This window comes from Lacerta agilis, chromosome 13 (assembly GCF_009819535.1).
Source record: "Lacerta agilis isolate rLacAgi1 chromosome 13, rLacAgi1.pri, whole genome shotgun sequence".
NCBI classification, from domain to species: Eukaryota; Metazoa; Chordata; class Lepidosauria; order Squamata; family Lacertidae; genus Lacerta; species Lacerta agilis.
The window spans coordinates 46775434-46791451 of record NC_046324.1 but is presented as its reverse complement, the minus strand read 5'-3'; the positions used below and the strand labels follow the sequence as shown (position 1 = coordinate 46791451).

Sequence of the window (16018 nt, the reverse complement as noted above, 5' to 3'; positions counted from 1 at the left end):
GCCTGGTTCCCTGTAACCTCACTTCTCACAGCGAGGGAACCGCCAGAAGGCCCTCGGAGCTGGACCTCAGTGTCCGGGCAGAACGATGGGGGTGGAGACGCTCCTTCAGGTATACTGGGCGGAGGCCTCCCCATAGCCGTCTCCCCGTAGTCGTCTAAGTCCCCTCCTCTCCAAGGCTTTTACCAATCAGAGACTGTGTCTGCACTTCACCAATCTCTCCTCCACCCATTTCATGCCTCTTCTGGTTCTGGGAGACAAGTTGGAGAGGGAAGCTTGTTGCAGCAGGAGGGGGTGACACCCGTGACTCTTCACCAGCCACACTGATCTCTGCCTCTTGGCTTCTTTCTTCTGCTCCTTCAGCTTCTTCCTCTGATTCTGGACTTCTCTCTGTCACAGACTCTCCCTGCTCACTAAGCCCTGTGACCTCTTCAGTTTCAGACACCTCCTCTTCCCAGTCTTCTCCCTCTGAGCACTCATCATTCTCCCACCACCACTTCCTGGCCTCTGAGCCTTCCAACCTTCTGCGTCCCATACCTTTTACCTTTCTTAACTAGTTTATAGTGGTATCGCAGTGATTAGAGAAGAGTAGCAAGTCAAGCTTTGGGTATACGCCAAAAGGGCAAAAACTGATTGGGAAGCTCAGGAACTAAGAAGACAAAAACTTTAATAAAGAATGGGGGCGGGGGGATTTGTTTAGGAGACTACTGTAAGCAGATGAAAATATTAGCAGGATTTTTTAATAATACTTGTAATGTAGCAAATAACATGGTTGAGATGGGGAGATTTATAATATGGATTAAGAAATACTATGCAGTTGAAAAGGTGGATAATAGGACCCATGGAGGGGATGGTGGGAAATCTCAAGATTCAGAGAAATCTCTAAATATGGATTTCTGTTTTGTATCATTATAACTTTGCACTGGTAAAATCATACCTAAGGGACCGCCTCTCCTGGTATGTCCCGGGTAGGACCTTAAGGTCCTCAAATAATAATTTGTTGGAGGTCCCGAGCCACAAGGATGCTAGTTTGGCTTCAACTAGGGCCAGGGCCTTCTCAGTACTGGCCCCGACTTGGTGGAACAGTCTGGCACAAGAGACCAGGGCTCTGTGGGATTTGGCATCTTTCCGCAGGGCCTGCAAGACGGAGCTGTTCCACCTAGCCTTTGGGTTGGTTTCAGTTTAACCCTGATGTTTCGTACTTTTGGTGTGATTGGTGGGCTACTTAAAAATGAGGCTGCAGTTTAGATTTAATTTTAAATTGTACTTTAATCTGTATTTTAATGAACTGTTTTATGTTTTTGTTGTGATTTTATTGGTGTTAGCCGCCCTGAGCCCGGTTTGGCGGGGAAGGGCGGGGTATAAATAAAAAATTATTAATATTATTATTATCATTATTAAATAAAATTTATTATTATTATTAAGTGGGATCACAGAGCTTTAAATGTACAGTGTGAATCTGGCCTTTTTCTGTCTCTCTGTGGACAGCGTGCCTGATGCCGGGGGAGGGGGGCAGAGAAGTGACCAGGGGAGACACCACCCACAGCACTAGATCCAGAAATCCAATTCCAAAAAGAACTGGCAACCCCTGGCTCAATGGGCACATAGCCTGACTTGATGTTAAGTTAGCATCCTATGAAAGCTGGTCGCTTCTCTGCCAGGGTTTTGGAGAAGGCGCTTCCTCAATGGCCAGCGACGGATTGGTCTCGACGTGACGCGCGTTTTCCTTTGATCAATCAGGGGGGCCTGTAGAGGACGGAGCTTTGTCTAAGCCCAATTACGAGGATTGTTTTGTTCTGATGAAAGCCCTGATCGAGTTCCTCTCCCCTCTCCCCAGATCGAGCTGAGTTAGCCACTTCAGAAATGGGTCACAGCGGAGAGGACAAATGATGAATGAGAATGACCAAAAGAAGTATCTAGGTAGCGCTTGTGTGATTGGCAATTTAGCCGCTGCAAGGAGGATGGCAGGCAAGCGAGACACACTCACAATGTGGGAAAAGGAAGGACATTTAGATGCTGGAGTCTGATGATAAGGTTAAGTCACAGATCTGGAAACAGCCAGGTAAACAATTGGCCCGCATGAGTTTTGATTTGATATACCGAAAAGCAGAAACCCGTATCATACGAGAACACGGCGAAAGGCAGCTGCGTCCCAGAAGTAGGTTAAATGTAAGGGAAACAATTTTAAAAAACAGATGGTGCGTATATCTGCGACGGCAGGCACCATCGTAGAAGAAACGACACAGCAAACCATTGTCCTAACTAGAATAATAACTATTCGATCATGTTTCGACAGAAACCATGCTTGGGTAGCTCAAGTAATGCAAACTGAGCTCGTGTGTACTAAGCAATCGGGATTAAAATCTGGTGGATCGTGTATATTTATTTGAACTTCCACTTGCCGCTTTAAAAACAACAACAAAGTCAACATAAAGAGAGTTGCGAAAGTGCTCCAGGGGTTAGCGTCACAACAGGCAGCAGCCAATCAGCCCCATACAATATCTGATTTCTGCTGGTCTGTTAAACCAGGTCAAGTGGACCTCAATGTTTGGAGCTATCTGGGAGCAGCTGCCATCTGACAACTGCAAGGGCTGCAGCTCAGCGGCAGAACAACTGCTTTGCATGCAGAAGGTCCCACGTTCATCCCCTGGCATCTCCAGGGATGGGTGGGAGAGAAACCTACTGGATTGTTGCTGGTGCAGACCATTCTCAGCTAGCTAGGTCAATGGTCTGGTTGCTATCTATGTTCTATGTGGACCAAGAAGAAAAGCATTGATAGTGTTGGACCAAATCTTTGGCTGACGCCATGTTGCTGTTGTTTAGTCATTTAGTCGTGTCCGACTCTTCGTGACCCCATGGACCAGAGCATGCCAGGCACTCCTGCCTTCCACTGCCTCCCGCAGTTTGGTCAGACTCATGTTGGTAGCTTCGAGAACACTGTCCAACCATCTCATCCTCTGTCGTCCCCTTCTCCTTGTGCCCTCCATCTTTCCCAACATCAGGGTCTTTTCCAGGGAGTCTTCTCTTCTCATGAGGTGGCCAAAGTCTTGGAGCCTCAGCTTCAGGATCTGTCCTTCCAGTGAGCACTCAGGGCTGATTTCCTTCAGAATGGAGAGGTTTGATCTTCTTGCAGTCCATGGGACTCTCAAGTGTCTCCTCCACCACCATAATTCAAAAGCATCAATTCTTCGGCAATCAGCCTTCTTTATGGTCCAGCTCTCACTTCCATACATCACTACTGGGGAAACCATAGCTTTAACTATATGGACCTTTAACTATACGGACCTTAAAGCTGATGCCATAGTTTGACCCAAATTTGGGTACAGGCTCATATGCACAAAAGGGGGTAAAAATACATTCAGATGGGGGGGGGGGGTCAAGAAGTGAATCTTGAGGGCAGAGGAAGCTAAACTCATCTACATCTCCCCTGACTCTAGTCTGAGAATGCCCCAGCACGATTTTGGCATGACATTGTTCCGGAACAGCAGTCTGGTGGCAGCAAAACAGCGATTAGCAGCTCTGAGGAGCCTAAAAGATTCCCAGCAAGCTTTGAATCCACCATCCTCTAAATTCCACACACCTCCCTCTGAAATAAACCAAAATGCTGCCACCCACTTTCTTGGTGCTGTGAAGGGAACCTCAAGAAAAGGAGGTGGCATTTCGCGGGCACACGGACTCAACTCATGTGGCAGATCAAGAAGTTTCTGGCTTCCCTGCAGCAGTCAACAACTGACATGACCAGTCAGTAATCAACCTGACCTGCCCCTTGCATTGAGCAAAAGTCATTGCATCCCATCTCTGAGCCACTGAGTGATGCTCTGGGCAGGCAGTGAAATGAGAGCAATGAGAGCCTGTTGGGTTCTTACTTCAAAACGTTTATTTGTTTCAGGGGCCCAAACCAGCAGCTGACCTTGTTTAGCTGGCATGCAGGAAGAAAACGATCAATGTGGCATCAAGGGGCCGAGTGGAGGAAAAGCTGGATTGACTTCTCCTGCTATTCTAGAAGCAACTATTTTCAGAGAGCACCATCATAAATACGAGTGATTAGTCCTTGATCATGTTTCTCTCTCCTTTTTGCAATCTGATTTCCAGGCCTCCTCAGTAAACACAGTTTTTTTTCCTTTTCTTCAAGGGAAAATATTCACTGCAAACAGGGAAATGAGTGTAAATGGACTCACTCTCCTCCTCCTGGGAGGGCTAAGATGGGCCAGTGGGAAGGGGGTGAATACTCAGTTCTCCACTAGCTTCCCCCTTCTGCTTTAATGCTGCCCTATTTCAGCCAGGCTGGGCGACACAGGAAACAAGAGGCGGCTGGATGTTTCAGGCGGTTGGTACAGGCCTTACAGGACTTTGGACAGCTCCCGTTGAAGACAGGTGTTGTTCTGGTAACAACCCAAAGCTCAAGAGTGGCTTTAACAGCAAGCAGGGACTTCATGACCACCAGAGTCTCACATCTGAAGTGGAGTTTCAGGAAATGGAAAGGGGGGGTCACCCTGGCTTGGGATCATCAGGGACAGTGTTGGTACTGAAAGGCCTCAGACTGTTCCTTTTGCCTTCTGCATTGGGGGAGGTTGAGCTGCGTTGGGTGGGAGGCAGCCTGATTCACACCTCTTCTTGAAAACTCTTCCTCCTCCTCCTCCTCCTCCTCCTCCTCCTCCTCCTCCTCCTCCTCCTCCAGCTTCCAGATCCAGTGGACTCAGGGATACGGAGGTCTCCCAGTCCATTGATCATAGGAAGTTGCCTTTCACCAGGTCCGATTATTTTCCCACAGAGGCCACTTTGCACAGTTAAAGTAACTGGCAGACCAAGATCTTTCTGGTCCCTCAGGTTGGGGAATGGGACCTCCTTCACTGAAGTTACATCTGTAAGCACATGAAACAGAGCCTTCATAGTTGTGGCACCTGCACTGTGGAACTTCTTCCCTCTGGGACAGAGGTCTCCAAACGAAGGTCCGTGGGCCGGATATGGCCCAAGGGACTCTTTTATCCAGCCTGCGGCAACCCCCGCTCTTACCGGCGCAGCTGCCCACTTCTGGGTCGGAGAAGCACCGGAAATAGCTTGTGCACATGTGCAAGCGTTATTTCCGGTGCACATCCGGGTCGGAGGAGGCCCATGCACATGTGCACAAGCTATTTCCGGTGCTCCTCCATCCCGGAAGTGCGCCGGAAGTAGTGTGCTCACAGGCGTATGGGCGCGTGCTCCCCTGCCCTCCAGCCCACCGCACAATCAGCACTGGAGACACCGGCCCGAGGCGCGGTATGTTTGCTGACCCCTGCTCTAGGAAATAAGAGGCATTCAGGGCACATTCCATTGGGCGAAAACAATCATGCTGTGTCCCAAGGGCCATAGAGCTGCATTTGGCCCATCCCTGGTTGAAAACATGTTTTATTCAGGAAGGCTTTTGAAATGAAGGGTGGGAAAAAAACACAGCAGGTGGAGACTGGCAGGGTTTAATTTTAAACAGGTATTCTATTGCATTGGGTTTCTGGCTCTTTCAAAATGTTGCTTCATCTTGTTTTCTAAGAGATGAATTATTGACATAACAGGCTTAAGGCAGCTCAGTACTCTATAGAGTGATAATTTCAATACTTTCTCTCTCCTTTATATTTTCTTTATGGGGGCTTTCTTTACAAAATTATTCTCTGCAGGGCTTCAAGGTAAAAAAGATACATCAAAAGGTCATTTAATCTAGATTATATCAAGGGCACAAAGCAAACATCATCCTTTTACAATTGTGTAATCAATTAAGGCTTTCTCAAATGGGTCTTTTGTCTCCTGGTTGCTCTTAGTTCTTTCTTTTCACTGCACATTGCCTTAGTTGGTTTGTGGAGAAGCAACTTATAAGATCATAGAATCATAGAAATTGGGGAGTTGGAAGGTACCCGAAGGGTCATCCAGTCCAACCCTCTGCAATGCAGGAATCTCTACATGCGGTCCCCCATCCAATTTGAAACCAGACCGGACCCTGCTTAGCTTCGCAAATGTGCCAATACTGTAGTAGAATACTGGCTGGGGTTCCATTTAGATCTCATATAACCCATTTTAAAACAACTGCACTGATTGCTGGTTCATTTCCAGGCTCACATTAGCGTTTAAAGCCATACAGGTGAAACTTGAAGAATTAGAATATCGTGGAAAGGTTCATTTCTTTCAGTAATTCAACTTAAAAGGTGAAACTAATATATGAGATAGTCTCATGACATGCAAAGCGAGATATGTCAAGCCTTTGTTATAATTGTGATGATTATGGCGTACAGCTGATGAGAACCCCAAATTCACAATCTCAACTTTGGGGTTTTCACCAGCTGTGCGCCGTAATCACCACAATTTTAACAAATAAAGGCTTGACATATCTCGCTTTGCGTGTCATGAGTCTATCTCATATATTAAACTCCAGTAGCTAATGAAAACAATTGCTTACATAAATGGACTTTTCCACGATATCCTAATTTTTCGAGTTTCACCTATAAATGACTCATGCCCCAAATATCCGAAAGACAGCCTCCTTCCCTACGGACCACCTCAGGTGCTGAGACTGACAGGGGCCCTCTTGGTAGTTCCTCGACCCTCAGAGATGTGGGGACAGGGCCTTCTCTGTGGTGGCCCCTAAGCTGCGAAACTCCCTCCCTACAGAGGTGCGCCTGGCACCTTCACTGCACAGCTTCTGGCGAAAGCTTTACCCTGGCTTTTGGCACTCGGGGTGTATATTCTTTTTATTTTTATGATTGGAAGTTGTTTCAAACTGTTTTTAATATTGTGTTTTAATGTTGTAACTCAACCTGGGACCTTAGGGTGAAGGGGGGGGGTAATAAACAAACAAACAAACAAACAAACAAACAGGTAAATAATAATATTAAACAGCCTGTAGCTATTTTAAAAAGTTCCACCCCTATTAAATGCTGCGACTGTTTACTTGCAAAGGTAGGTAATAGAAGGAGGAACAGAAAAGCCAAATCAGTTCTGTTTGCAACATCCTGCAGAGAGAAGGATTACACCTCTTGAGTGTTTGAAACATTATTTTGAGGATGCTGAGCTAAAGCCTGGGAAACTGGATCCACCCCTCTATCGAAGTCATACAGAACATGTTCTCACAGAGCGGAAGGAAACAGCCTTGGTGTTTGGGTGTCATGGCGACGGTGATGAGACAAGCAGCGGCCGAGATGGGGCACAACAGTTGCCTGCCCTGTTTCCTAACAGAACCACAGCATTCCCACTTGGGTTGGAAAGCGGAGGGCAAGTCACCCACGATCGTTACAGCTCTGGGCCTGATGCCACAACTGCAAGCCGCTGGTGGGACTTCTGTGAAAACAGGGGGCAGTGCCAGCCAACCCACCAAGAAATGTCTGCGCTGCAGGTTGAGAGATGCTGGGCAGAGAGTCACAACTCCCAGAGTGGCTTAACGTCTACCCTCCAACATTTCTCTGATGAAAATAGGGGGGGTCCTAACAAAAAGCAGGACATTCCGGAATCGGGTCAGAAACTGGGATGGCTTCTGTAAATCCAGGACTGTCCCTGGAAAATAGGGGCACTTGGGAGGGTCAGCTAACTCTGAGAATTGTAACTCTGTGAGCACCTAACAACTATCAGCACCCCTAACAAATTACAGCTCCCAGAATTTTATGGGAAACTTAAAAGTGGAGTCATAGTGCTTTAAATGTACGGTGTGAATCTGGCCACGGTGTCAGTCATACGGATGCCCACATGGGGCCTTCGGAGCAAAGGGGAGCAGCATTTGGAGCCTCCTGAGGAGAATTTAGGCCAACCACAAAATCTTGGGTTTCCTTGTTGCCGATTTCTTCTGAGAGGGATTTGCACTGGTCCACCTTTTCAGGTGGGATGTGGGTGGCGCTGTGGGTTAAACCACAGAGCCTAGGGCTTGCCGATCAGAAGGTCGGCGGTTCGAATCCCCGCGACGGGGTGAGCTCCCGTTGCTCGGTCCCAGCTTCTGCCAACCTAGCAGTTTGAAAGCACGTCAAAGTGCAAGTAGATAAATAGGTACCGCTCCGGCGGGAAGGTAAACGGCGTTTCCATGCGCTGCTGTGGTTCGCCAGAAGCGGCTTAGTCATGCTGGCCACATGACCCGGAAGCTGTACGCCGGCTCCGTCGGTCAGTAACGGGAGATGAGCGCCGCAACCCCAGAGTCGTCCGCGACTGGACCTAACAGTCAGGAGTCCCTTTACCTTTTCAGGTGGTTTCAGGAACCGGTCCTCTTCCCGCCTTGAGGATATTTCTTCTTCCACTACTACAGCCCTCTCTAACTTCATCATCTCCATCCCCATGAGCTTTGCTTGGCTCCGCTTTCGTTTCACGGAGGGTCATTTAGCAGCACCGCCAGCTCATGGCAGGGCTCGTTTAGCAGCCAATTAAAACGCCAGAGATGTGTGCGAGAGAGTCAGTGCGTCATACGAGCCGGATCTGCCGCCAACACCACCTCTTCAACTTACAGTCTCAGTGGCACCCGCAGATGTGCATGCAATCATTCATCGCTGGGCCTCTGTGTACACTCCCTGATTTAAACATGTAGAAAGGGATGCTTCGAAACCAGAGAAAGAGGCTTGTTAAAAACAGACGCAGAGAAGAGGCAGAACAAGCGACCGGGTGGAAGGAGTTATGAGATATATGAAGCAGGGCTGGTGAATCCAGGGCCCTCCAAATGTTGCTAGACTACAGTTCCTGTTATCCTTGACTGTTGGCCACGGCGGCTGAGGATGATGGGACTTGGAGTCCATCCAAAGGCAACAAGTTCACCACTCCTGCATTTTGCTTTCGTGGTCCCATTGCTCAGGTGCAAACCATCCCTCGTGGTCCAAGAGATGCAGCTCCCAGGTAGAGGATCTGTCTGCATGAAGAACAGATGGTTTGCGTGAAGGTCGCTGGTTCGAACCCCAGCACCTCCAGGTAATGTTGGGAATTGAAATCCTGGAGAGAAGTGACTAGTGGGGTGCCACAGGGTTCTGTCTTGGGCCCAGTCTTATTCAACATCTTCATCAATGACTTGGATGATGGGCTTGAGGGCATTCTGATCAAGTTTGCAGATGGCACCAAATTGGGAGGGGTGGCTAATACCCCAGAGGACAGGATCACACTTCAAAACGACCTTAACAGATTAGAGAACTGGGCCAAAGCAAACAAGATGAATTTTAACAGGGAGAAATGTAAAGTACTACACTTGGGCAAAAAACATGAAAGGCACAAATACAGGATGGGTGACACCTGGCTTGAGAGCAGTACATGTGAAAAGGATCTAGGAGTCTTGGTAGACCATAAACTTGACATGAGTCAACAGTATGATGCAGCAGCTAAAAAAGCCAATGCAATTCTGGGCTGCATCAATAGGAGTATAGCATCTAGATCAAGGGAAGTAATAGTACCACTGTATTCCACTCTGGTCAGACCTCACTTGGAATACTGTGTCCAGTTCTGGGCACCACAGTTCAAGAAGGATACTGACAAGCTGGGACGTGTCCAGAGGAGGGCAACCAAAATGGTCAAAGGCCTGGAAACGATGCCTTATAAGGAACGGCTTAGGGAGCTGGGTATGTTTAGCTTGGAGAAGAGAAGGTTAAGGGGTGATATGATAGCCATGTTCAAATATATAAAAGGATGTCATATAGACGAGGGAGAAATGTTGTTTTCTGCTGCTCCAGAGAAGTGAACACGGAGCAATGGATTCAAACTACAAGAAAGAAGATTCCACCTAAACATTCGGAAGAACTTCCTGACAGTAAGAGCTGTTCGACAGTGGAATTTGCTGCCAAGGAGTGTGGTGGAGTCTCCTTCTTTGGAGGTCTTGAAGCGGAGGCTTGACAGCCATCTGTCAGGAATGCTTTGATGGTGTTTCCTGCTTGGCAGGGGGTTGGACCGGATGGCCCCTGTGGTCTCTTCCAACTCTATGATTCTGTGAAATGCTGGAGAGTAGATTCCAGTTCAGTGTGCAGACGATACCAAGAGAGATGGACGCATGGTTCATATGTTCTGTTCACCAATTCATAAACAGCAAAGTCATCCCAGCTGTTACATCACCCTGGGCTTCTGGGTTGAAAGGTGGGGGGAAATAAAGGCATGATGAATACGCAAAACTGTTTGGTGCTTGTTTTGGGCCCAAGAATAAACACAAAAAATGGAGTTGGCACTTCTGGCCTAGAGAGAATGCAAGAAGGTACTGTCCGTTCTGTTCCCTGTGGTTACTACCGACTGACCACGGATGATGTATTCTACCACCATTAAAATGGGGACATCCATTTGACACCTTGTGTGTAGCAGAGAACAACGAACAAAAGACTCTCGTTGTTAATATTATCCGCAGGGAACACATTAACGCAGGACACGAATCATCAGAGAACATTCATGTAATGGGAAAAGTGCTCTTTGCTTTAATAGGTATGCTCAAGTAGTGGTAGTAATACTAATAATAACAGATAATCCTAAAATAGGGACAGGCCAAACACCAGAACAGAGACCCAGCAGTTAAAAGCCTTTTGCTTCAGGATGCAAAAATGGGAAAACAGCCAAGCTCTCGGCACCTGCAAGCAAAAATACAGTGGTACCTCGGGTTACAAACGCTTCGGGTTACAGACGCTTCAGGTTACAGACTCTGCTGACCCGGAAGTAGTACCTCGGGTTAAGAACTTTACTTCAGGATGAGAACAGAAATTGCACGGCGGCGGCACGGTGGCAGCGGGAGGCCCCATTAGCTAAAGTGGTACCTCAGGTTAAGAACAGTTTCAGGTTAAGAACGGAACCTCCAGAACAGATTAAGTTCTTAACCAGAGGTACCACTATACTCACCGCAGACAACTTGCACAGTTAACATACCGTATTTTTCGCTCCATAGGGCGCACCGGACCATAGGGTGCACCTCGTTTTTAGAGGAGGAAACAAGAAAAAAAATATTTTTCTGGTTTTCCTCCTCTAAAAGCCCTGTTTCTTTTGAGGATCAGCTAAAAGTTTTGCAGCTTTTTTGCAAAAGGAAAAGCCCTGTTTTTTTGAGGATCAGCCAGAAGTTTTGCAGCTTTTTTTGCAAAGGGAAAAGCCCTGTTTTTTTGAGGATCAGCTAAAGGTTTTGCAGCTTTTTTGCAAAGGGGGAAAAGCAAAGATCCTTTTGCAAAGGGGGAAAAGCAAAGAGGAAAAGCCCCGTTTTATGGGGTTCAACTCACATTTCTGCAGCTTCTAAAGGAAAGGGAGCCTTTTCTACGGTTTCCAGATAATCTAATCAGCCAGTCACATGTCGCTGGGGAAACAAACAACCTCCCTCTGCAGCACATTCAACAAAGGAGGGCGGGGCTGAAAGGGAGCCGGAACTCTTACCTCTCTCCCGATCTCTTGCAGATCAGCTGCTGAGCTGGGTCCTTTCAACACCCCCTTTTCTCTTTTTAAAATAAAAAGCATGATCCTCTTTTGGACCCTGGGCAATTCGGCTCCAGGGACTACCATTCGCTCCATAAGATGCACAGATATTTCCCCTTACTTTTTAGGAGGAAAAAAGTGCATCTTATGGAGCGAAAAATACGGTTCTTTATATTTTTCTTTTTGTTTATTTTTACATTTCTAACCCACCTTCACTTCGTGGCTGGGGCGGGATTTGAACCCTGACCTCCCAGGTCCTAGCCTGACGCTCTAACAACGATGCCACACCAGCTTGATAGAGAGCAGTCCTTCATTCATTCCAAGGAAACCAACTCAGGGCATGCACTGAACCCCCTCAAACTTCAGAGAATGGGGGTGCATGTAACAGGATAGCTGGCCATGCGCTGAAGAGGAACAAGCTTTGCATTTTTCTCACTATCGGCCAGTTTAGAAGCATTTTTGCTATTCTGAGCAGCCTGCCTCTACGCGCTGTACTGACAGTTCCCCAAGTCCCTTCAGCCGACCTTCCTATTTAGTGAAATTGCTGATCTATTTACCGCTGTCTCCTCTGGCGTCATCCGAGTGACTTGGAGGATACAACTGCGCCTGCGTGGTCGATCCCCAACCCCCCCTGAGTCCTTCCTGCCAAGGACAAGGTTCTAGAGGAGACCAGGAAGGCGACATTTCACCTCTCCAGCTCTGCAGATCACATGCCCTGTGCTCATTTGGCTCTAGATGCATTCTACGAAGTAGGTCAGCATTCGCCGAATCTCCCTTAGGTACCTGAAGGACTCTCAACAGGAGTCAGAGCAGAAGCCCAGAGGAAAAGATGCACGGAGATCCAGCTCAACCCTAGGTGAGCATCTCCAGTTGAAAAGGACCTTGAATGGTGAGGCCAGGAAGGACATCCTGCCTGACATCTTGGGAGAGCTGCAGCTGGGGTCAATGGTGCCAGAATCACACCAGGCCTACGTATTCGAACGTTGGATAGGAGGACACAGGTGTGCACAAAAGAAGCTTAAAAAGCTTCAGTAAAATGTTTTGACTGAAGTGTCAAGTGAAGGGTAACACTCGCTTGCACAAAGGAGACTTCCAGGGAAATGTCTTTTTTGCATGTACAGTGGTGCCTCGCAAGACAAAATTAATTCGTTCCGCGAGTCGCTTTCGTCTTGCGAGAAGGTCGTCTTGCGAAGCGCGGCTTGCATTGAAACGGCTGTGCGAAGAGAAAATAAACCGCAAAACGTTTTCGTCTTGCGAAAAACAGCTATAGAAAAAGTCGTCTTGCGAGTCACCACTGCAATCGCAAAACCCTTTCGTCTAGCGGGTTTTTTGTTTCGCGAGGCATTCGTTTCACGAAGTACCACTGTACTTCTATCACAGGGGTCAGCAACCTTTTTCAGCTGTGGGCCTGTCCACTGTCCCTCAGACCATGTGGTGGTCTGGCCTATATATTGAAAAAATAAAATAAAAATAAAATAAAATAAAAAGGAACGAATAACCCAGAGATGCATTTTAAATAAAAGCACACATTCTACTCATGTAAAAAAAAAAACCAGGCAGGCCCCACAAATAACCCAGAGATGCATTTTAAATAAAAGGACACATTCTACTCATGTAAAAACACACTGATTCCCGGACCGTTTGTGGGCCGGACTGAGAAGGCGATTGGGCCGCATCCAGCCCATGGGCCTTAGGTCAGTGTTTTTCAACCACTGTTCTGCGGCACACTAGTGTGCCGCGAGATGTTGCCTGGTGTGCCGTGGGGAAAATTGTGTTTATTTGATTCCTATTCAAGAGAATTACTTTATATATAGTCAATATAGGCACAGAGTTAATTTTTTTAACATTTTCTAATGGTGGTGTGCCTCGTGATTTTTTTCATAAAGCAAGTGTGCCCTTGCCCAAAAAAGGTTGAAAAACACTGCCTTAGGTTGCCTATCCCTGTTCTATCATATAACTGAAGAACTTAGAAGGATGTTACAAACAGTTTCCTCCCCTTTTGGTGTCAGTGGCTGTCAGGGGATCCTCCGGAGGCAGAGGAGAGCCGGCTGAGGTGGAGGGAGGGACTCCTGATGTTGAAAGTACCCAGCACCGCCAGAGAAGCCCAGAGACTTCCTGTGGGAGGGATAGGCGGGGAGAGAGTTCCGTGGCGGAAGGGCAGACAGATATTGCAGGGTCTAGACACCAACTCAGCAGTTCAGGGATGGAGGGGGAATCGGTAGTTCCGTCGCCCCAACTACGGAAGGGGCTGAAACAGAAGGAGGAAAGGAGGAGACTTGGGGTCCCCAGGTTATTTTGTTGGAGGCTCTCGCAAAGTGCCACTTCCGGAATCTGAGAGTGACTAAGACGGTCATGGAATTTGAGCTCTGACTTGTACATATCTGTATAATAAACTGATGTAAATACCGTATTTTCCGGCGTATAAGACGACACCCAACTTTTCCAGTTAAAATATAGAGTTTGAGATATACTCGACCGCAGATTCTCCACCTGGCGTACAAGACGACCCCTGACTTTTGAGAAGATTTTCCTGGATTAAAAAGTACTCCTATACACCAGAATATACAGTATACAGATCCTGAGTCATCGCCTTTTGCTCGTGAGGAGCACCACTGGACCCTTACAGTGGCCTTAAGCTAAAGTATGAAAATAAATATTGGCTTTCTAAACTTAAATCAACGTGCTAGAGGCGCATTTGTATTTTTATGTCACGAAGAGCCCTGTGATCGTCAGAGGAAGGGCAGTACAGTGGTACCTCTGGTTACGGGTGGGATCTGTTCCAGAGCTCTGGTTGGATCCTGGGGTTTCCGCAACCGGGCGGGCTGCGAGCTGGCTGCCCTCGCCTCCCGTCCCGGGAGCACTGGAAGGGCGCGCAGAGCCCCGTGCCGCTCCAGTGCCACGCCCCATATCCCCCGCTCGTCCACCCCCCCTCCTGAGGGGCGGCAAGCGCGGGAGGCGGCAGAGAGGCGGCACATCGGGGGCGCTGGAGGGATTGCCGCGCCACGGCGGCCGATCTCCCTAAGACGGCCCTGCCCATGAATGGGAGAAACGTGCTAAGAGGAAGGCATGTTTGGCAAACCCTCAGCTTCCCTGACATCCTTGGACAGCTCTTTGGTCTTGGTCATGGTGGCTACTTTGGAATCTGCTGGATTGACTGCTTCTGTCAACAGGTGTCTTTTGTACAGGTACTGTAACGAGCTGGGATTACAGGTAAGACCTCTCCCTTACAGCAGGTGCTTCTAATCTCAGCTCCTTACATACAGTGAAGATACCATGTAGCCTGACATCAGGCTGGTTGATAGGGGATCAAATATTTATTTCACTCATTATAATGCACATCAATCTCTGACTTTTGTCTTCTGGGTTTCTGGGGGTTTTCCTGTTGTTATCCTGTCTCTCACAGCTACAATAAACCTACCATTAAAATTATGGACTGGTCATTTCTTCGTCAGAGGGCAAACGGGCAAATTTAGCAGGGGATCAAATACTTTCCCCCCTCACTGTACCTTGGTTCACAACCGTTTTGGATTACAACCACGTCAAACTCTGAAGTGTGTGTCCCCTTTTTGGGGGGATTACAACCCATTTTTTTTTGAGGCCCCATTGGCGAATGCGCGCCTTGGGTTACAACCTATTTTAGTTTACAACTGGACCTCCAGAACGGATTATGGTTGTAAACCAAGGTACCACTGTAAACATAATAAATAAATAAGTTTGAAAAGAGCAGAAACACAATGGACTCACATGATGGACCAGCCCAGGTAGATCATGGTGCTGCCCCAATACATGGGATTGTCCAACACGTTGAACGGAAAAGACGTCACCTTTGCCTCCATGAGGATGCCGAAGTAGTCCCCTAGAAAAGAAAGAGACACAGACATTTCTATTAAGTATAATAATAATAATAATTTATTTATACCCTGCCCATCTGGCTGAGTTTCCCCAGCCACTCTGGGCAGCTTCCAACAGAATGTTAAAATACAATAATCTATTAAACATTAAAAGCTTCCCTAAACAGGGTTGCTTTCAGATGTCTCCTAAAAGTCTGGTAGTAGTTTGTCCATATGTGGTGGTGGACACGTAAAAAGGTAAAGGGCTTCTGGGAAATGATATATAACGAAATGAAAAAGATGTTTAAAAATACGTTTGTTAAAAAACCAGAGGCCTTTTTTACTAGGAATATTAGGAGATGAATTACCAAAGAAGCAAAAGCGATTATTTATGTATGCAACCACAGCTGCCAGAACGTTACTTGCCCAGAAGTGGAAAGAAGAGACTATACCAACGAAAGAAGAATGGAGGACTATTCCGAAATGGCAAAACTAACCATGAAGATCAGGTACCAAGATGAAGGAAAATTTAATCAAGATTGGAAAAAACTTTATAGATTATTTTAAACACTGTAAGAACGTGGAAACATTAGCAGGATTGTTGTAGCATTTATGAACTGAAGGTGGAATTATGATCTGAAAAATAATTGGAAATTAAGTGGAAAAACAATTAGATGCAATGGAAATTATAAAGGGACAATTGAAAACCGGGGGATGGGGTGGGGAGTCAATCAATGCAAATTTGGATTGGATATCTATGTATAAGAAAATTGTTATTATTAGAAAAATCAAAAATAAAATATTTTTAAAAGTCTGTGCAGCCTTACACTGCAATCATCATGTAG

General features: G+C 47.0%; 1 protein-coding gene across 3 annotated transcripts in view; it reads right to left on the bottom strand.

The window, feature by feature from the left end:
* Positions 1-16018, bottom strand: part of PEMT (phosphatidylethanolamine N-methyltransferase) — a 113695-nt gene that overhangs the window by 4853 nt on the left and 92824 nt on the right. For all 3 annotated transcript variants that reach the window (XM_033167826.1, XM_033167824.1, XM_033167825.1), the window contains one exon: positions 15088-15199. In XM_033167826.1, the coding sequence (XP_033023717.1) occupies positions 15088-15199 (112 nt within the window). The remainder of the gene's footprint in view (positions 1-15087; positions 15200-16018) is intronic.